Genomic DNA, 6,000 nt, shown 5'->3' with positions numbered 1-6,000 from the left:
TGTAGCTTTGTAAGATTAAACTCATTGGTTTTATCTGTTTTGTTTTTCAGATAGCGGTAGAATATAAATTAGCTGAACGTCTATGTGCTCTGGAAGCCCGTGTGGAACAGTTTGAGACCCAGCAGGACCAGGCTGACCAAGGTCAGGCAGGTCAGCTTAAACGCTCTCAAACCAGACTCAGTAAAAGAATGACCTTAGTGGAGAATAGCCTTCAGCGGGAGCTGCAGCTGCTCAAACAGGAGTACCACAAAGGTGGGTGATCCTGTCTGTAACTTCCTGTCATCAGTGAGTAAACACAAGCATGTACCTTACCTTATATGTCAAAGAAATAGTGCTATGCAAAAATTCTTCCCAGGGTTAGAAACAGACACAGCACTGAAAGATTTTTCATAAATTCAGTGACCTGACCTGGCTTCACCGATGTAGTTTATTACTTTTGCCCACAAATAATATGCTCAATAACTGGTTGTGGTTTCATTAAAATTATTACAATGATTATATATGTTTTATTTTTTATGTTGAAAACCACAGCATAAAGTGTTTATGTATCTCTACCCTAGGAATCTGCAACTACTTCGATTATTATCATAGGGAGCAGCAGAACATGGTCAACAAATCAAATCTCAATCTTTCCATACTGTAGAAAGTGAAATTTATCTGGTTTGATCATAAAGGTCCAAGTGATTTTATTTAAATGTGACCAACTCCCTGTTGAGTTAATTTTATCACTGACTGAACCAATTACATTTGTATTTTCTGGTACAGTAACTACAGTTCACCAAAATAACATGAGTAAATAAATAAAAGAGCAAGATAGTCACAGAGACGCAATAAAATCACCTACTCTTGACAGAGCCCTAGAATGAAGCAAGAGAAAGAAGAGGTTGGGTTAGGGTTAGAGGAAATTGGCTGAATGTGAGCTACAGCTGCTAATAAATCACAGTACCTGACAGAGGAATATACAGCTATCGAGCAGCACAACTCTGCATCACACTGCTGTCATCATCCAGCCACATCTCATCGCTGTGTATATTGGATGTTCAATTTCCAGCAGCCCTCAAAACTCCTCCACGTCCTGTCAGTCTCTCACAATCTACAGTAAACAGTGAAGAGGCACAGGCGCCCCCAGCAGATAAAAGAAAGGGGAAACTGCTCCGTGAATCACCACTCAGCCACCGATCTGAGTGCTAGAAAGCCATTCATTCAAAGGAAGGATTGCAGGGGCTGCTGAGGCCATCCCAGCTCACACTGGGCGAGGGAGGGTACACCCTGAACAGGTCCAGTATCATTAGATAAACTAAATTGGAATAAAACAAGTTAATAACAGCAGGGATTCCTACAGCACCAAATGATATAAGTTAGAGCTAAAATTGTGACTATGCAGTCGGGTGGGCAGATACATCACAAAGCTAATGTTGATGAGATCAGCATGAAACCGCCAGAACAACGCATAGTGATGTCAGTAACGAGAAAAATATTCCGTCAGTGCATCACGTCTGCTGAGCCTCTCTATAGTTGTGTCTCTGTTTTGGACAGGGTTCCTGTCTGTGACATCAAATCCTGTATTGACAAGAAAAAGCTGAACAAAGATATGAGGCGCATCTGCAGTTAGACACTGAAACTTTGTGACTGAGGAGGAACACCGTCAACATCTGCTTAAATCAAATGACAGCATCAGTTGCTTCCTTGCTAGCCTTTATTAGCTATCCTGAGCCCACTGCTATTTAGACTAGAGCTATTTTTGATATAATCCCTTCTAAAAATAGAAAGATGAGTTTGCATTTCTAAGTAGTATAATAAAATGATTTATTGCATGAATGTCATGCTACTGTTTTTGTTTTATATAATTGTTTAGCCGGAACAGAGGAAAAGAGTCTGCCGAAACCCGGGATCGAACCAGGGACCTTTAGATCTTCAGTCTAACGCTCTCCCAACTGAGCTATTTCGGCTGCGTGCCAGGGCACGTCAATATATGCAATTTCCCGGGTTTAGCATATTTGTGAGTACGTTGAGCTTTCGAAATGGTTTTCTGTGTGCAGAGAATCCAGACACAGTTTGTGCTGCCTTCACATTCAGTCTGACTGACTCAGTTTCTCTCTCCAGCTCTAATGACACTCAGATATTTCATGTGGCGTTCACATGTTTGTCTGAGAGGATATTTTTCCCTGTTAATAGTTTTTGTTTTGTTTTTTTAATAAAAGAAAAGGATCAGTGGCCCGTACGGGGATCGAACCCGCGACCTTGGCGTTATTAGCACCACGCTCTAACCAACTGAGCTAACCGGCCCATGTGGGATTTGTTTGGATGACGTCATACAACCGCTAAACGAAACCTACTGAATTGAAAGTGAATTATTATTCAGCTCTTCGTTGACGGTAAGGCTGATCTTATTTAACATTGAGATCGATTGACGGAGAAATCGATCCGGTGTCCTCCAGGAGCTCTAATGTGATGTGATGTAATGTGTAATGTAATCTGTAATGTGATGATGAGGAAGTTTGTTAGATCTGTTCGTTCACTCATCTCTTCAGGCTAATGTTACACACGTTTGGACACACACAGACTCACACAGCTGAAGATTAGTTATCCTCCAGCCAGTACTTCACAGTTAACAAACTTAGGGAAAAAGAAAAGCAAGAGGAACAAAGAAAGAACAAAGAGTAAAACACAGGTGATGAAATGAGCAACAAAGCCATTTAAATCGTACATATTGGTTTCTGATGCTTTAGTCAGCTGGAGGTGGTGGTGTGAATCTTTCTTTAAAGAAGTGATTGACAGTAAAACTGTTCGAAGTTCACATTGATCTTACCTAGATAAGATGACTTAATGTTTCTGCTGTCATCTCTTACAGAGTTAGACCCTCGCAGGACTTGGACCTAACCCTCTGTTAGCCTTACTCCTCCATCAGGATGTCAGTGCAGTTCTCTGGGTGGGAGGTGGTCGATGATGGGGCTTCTTTTCCTGGTGTGGAGCTGGAAGCTTCACAGACGCCTCAGAACAGAGGCGTTTACACCATGTTCCACGGGACCAGCATTGCCAGTGCACGACTCATCATTTCCAATGGATTTAAACAGTCATCCCGTGGCATGCTGGGAAAGGGTGTCTATGTCAGCCGGGACATTAGAAAGGCATCTAATTATCCTCAGAATTCCCAACCATCAGACCGAGTCGTTCTCAAGGTGTGTGTGCGTGTTGGCCGTGTTAAGCGTATTGACAAGGATAACCATCCGATGCAGTACAACTGGAGCATGCAGGGCTACAACACTGCCTGGGTCCCCCCAAATTGTGGCATGAGATCTGTGCCCAGTGGCATGGAGGAAGATTGTGTGTTTGACCCTAAAAGGGTGAATGTGGTGGGGATCGCAAAGACACCCAACAACAACATAGAGAAGGAACTGAAGCAACTCCTGGCTACAAAATCTGGGCAAGGTGACAGTGTTGCTGTGGAAGTGTGTTCAGTGTGTAAGAGGAAGACCCAACAGGGCGCTCCACATATCAAACAAAAGTGCTGGGAGTGTGGGAAAGACATCTGCATCCTCATGTCCAAGCATTTCTGTCCAGCTAAACCCTGACAGGGGACAAGACAAGAGGACAGTTAAGACAATCCACATCCTCACAGTTTTTAGATTTACTGTAGAGAAAATTAAAACTGCATACATTTTAGGAAAACTCTAATAGGTGCAATCTATTTGAATAATTGGTGTTATGTTATTGGAACCTGAATGAATTATGTATAATCATTTGTGTAATGTTAAGTTCCTGTTTCTTTTGTACTATCTATCAACTATCTGATTTTTATTATCAGGATAAGACATTATATGTAAAGAAATATTTTATATGTGATGTAAATCTTGGCTGAGTTTTATTTACTGAAATTATTTACATTTACAAAACAATGGAACCAATTTCAAGTCAATAGACTTTAGATTTTTTATGATTAGAGGTACAACATCCAAATACCTGAAGTTCCACTTCTAGTGAAGTGACTCAGAAAAACACATTTCTTTAGTGATGCTGTCAGCACGAGAAAGCCTGTCAAAATGTATTATGGAGAGTCTGAAGTTGTATTTGTCAGGTTTCAAAAAGACACAGAAAATGATTAAGGCATTTAAGGATGTGGTTTAACACTCATTGGGATGTCCAGGCCTGTTACAAGAGCTACTGTGGGATTAGTTTAAATGTGCTCCAAAAGCACCTGCCTGCCAGCTGCAGTCCAACTGAAGATACATCATTAAAACTAAAACTAAACATAAACCTATACAGCTACAGGCCGCCCTCTTCTGTCCTCTATATACCTACAAGGCAACAACCATGTCATGATGTCCGTCAGTGTCACAGATTGTGAATTGGCTGTACATATATTACAGATCATATATTAGAGAAGCCATCTGAATCAGAGTGGGTTGCTTCTGATCCAGCTGCCTTCACATTCAGTCTGACTGACTTAGTTTCTCTCTCCAGCTCTAATGACACTCAGATATTTCATGTGGCGTTCACGTGTTTGTCTGAGAGGATATTTTTTCCCTGTTAATAGGTTGTTGTTGTTGTTGTTGTTGTTTTTTTTTTTTTTTTTTTTTTAAGAAAAGGATCAGTGGCCCGTACGGGGATCGAACCCGCGACCTTGGCGTTATTAGCACCACGCTCTAACCAACTGAGCTAACCGGCCCATGTGGGACTTGCTCGGATGACGTCATACAACCACTAAACGAAACCTACTGAATTGAAAGTGAATTATTATTCAGCTTTTCGTTGACGGTAAGGCTGATCTTATTCGGTGCTTTAAAAATAATGAGGGGGTGTGTGACCCCGCGGAACATGCTTTTTTGGCCGTACCAGAATACGGCAATTACACCTCCACTACAGTAGATGGCAGTGGCACTCTTATTGTCAGAGTGTGAGCAGGGGGTTTGTGTAGGGTTTTATCACATTATAGACAAATGATACTATTTAGTGTGTGTGTAACACAAATAACACCTGTATGGCACTGGTCTAATATTCAGATTGATTGACAGAGAAATCGATCCAGTGTCCTCCAGGAGCTCTAATGTAATCTGTAATGTGATGATGTGGACGTTTGTTAGATCTGTTCGTTCACTCATCTCCTCAGGCTACAGCCGCTAATGTTACACACATTTGGACACACACGGCCACACACAGCTGAAGATTAGTTATCCTCGGCCAAGATGTTTTCTACATGTTATGACTTGTTTGGCGCCAGTGCAGGTCCTGGAGGCCTGATTCTCAGATTGAAGCTTGGGCAGAGACAAGGCCTCTGGACCCTGTCCTTCCCGAGTCTGGAGGTGACCAGGTGAGAACGGGTAAAATCAGGAAGGGGGGGGATTGCAGGTTGACTGTCATTGCACCTTCTTCAGGCATACAACAATACAACAATGCATAAATAAACAGGCTAAATATGTGGAGGAAAAACCACTCATACCTGCTGCACTAACACATAGGCCTACGTCATCAAACGGAGCGCATTCTGAGAGCTGTCTCCGCACATTGGACATCATAACTGGCAGCAGCCAAACGTGTTGAACTTGAACGCGGAATGTTGAATTCTAAACTATGATCTGAACTAGTTCATTTTAACATTTGTAAACTGAACTATTAGCCGGTTCATGTAGAAAGTGAAGTTTTCCAACTGTCCGTTCCCTCTCTCTTCATCATCGGAGGGAGCTGGCTGCAGGACAATTCAACCACCATGATGAGTTAATGTGATGATGATGATGTTTTATCAGGAAATACCTCCAGACTTTTCCGGATTCGGGACGTCTGGTCACCCTACCCGAGTCATTCAAACGATTAGCTGAAAATGAACAAGCCGCCCACGAACGACACATCGCTGCAGCCCAGTAGTTTTTCTGACTCCTGTGGAAGGAGACAGGCAGCTTGTTCAGACACAGCTTCGAGTTTCTCTGCTACAGAGTTTTCAGTCACGTGACTAACCCTTCGCGTGCCAAAATCCAGAACCAAGATGGCGGCTAACGTTGGAAACGT

At 42.3% G+C, this 6,000-nt stretch overlaps 1 protein-coding gene and 3 non-coding genes across 4 annotated transcripts; 1 reads left to right on the top strand and 3 right to left on the bottom strand.

The window, feature by feature from the left end:
- Window positions 1–1,876: 1,876 nt before the first annotated feature.
- On the bottom strand, window positions 1,877–1,949 carry trnaf-gaa (transfer RNA phenylalanine (anticodon GAA)). Its single transcript has one exon. It is a non-coding gene; the product is annotated as a tRNA-Phe (tRNA).
- Window positions 1,950–1,981: 32 nt separating this feature from the next.
- On the top strand, window positions 1,982–4,237 carry LOC115048597 (uncharacterized). The gene is made up of 3 exons (XM_029510198.1): window positions 1,982–1,999; window positions 2,202–2,375; window positions 2,852–4,237. The coding sequence occupies exon 3, from the start codon at window positions 2,910–2,912 to the stop codon at window positions 3,570–3,572; it is 663 nt and encodes a 220-aa protein (XP_029366058.1). The 5' UTR covers window positions 1,982–1,999; window positions 2,202–2,375; window positions 2,852–2,909; the 3' UTR covers window positions 3,573–4,237.
- Window positions 2,213–2,286, bottom strand: trnai-aau (transfer RNA isoleucine (anticodon AAU)). The gene has a single exon. It is a non-coding gene; the product is annotated as a tRNA-Ile (tRNA).
- A 355-nt stretch (window positions 4,238–4,592) lies between the features above and the next one.
- On the bottom strand, window positions 4,593–4,666 carry trnai-aau (transfer RNA isoleucine (anticodon AAU)). Its single transcript has one exon. It is a non-coding gene; the product is annotated as a tRNA-Ile (tRNA).
- Between the last annotated feature and the right edge of the window lie 1,334 nt (window positions 4,667–6,000).

Source organism: Echeneis naucrates, chromosome 9 (genome assembly GCF_900963305.1).
Source record: "Echeneis naucrates chromosome 9, fEcheNa1.1, whole genome shotgun sequence".
Classification (NCBI taxonomy): domain Eukaryota; kingdom Metazoa; phylum Chordata; class Actinopteri; order Carangiformes; family Echeneidae; genus Echeneis; species Echeneis naucrates.
This window is presented reverse-complemented; position numbering and strand designations above follow the sequence as displayed.

Coding starts and splice junctions, on each gene's coding strand:
- LOC115048597 (XM_029510198.1), top strand. CDS start 2,910: ATGTCAGTGCAGTTCTCTGGGTGGGAGGTGGTCGATGATGGGGCTTCT.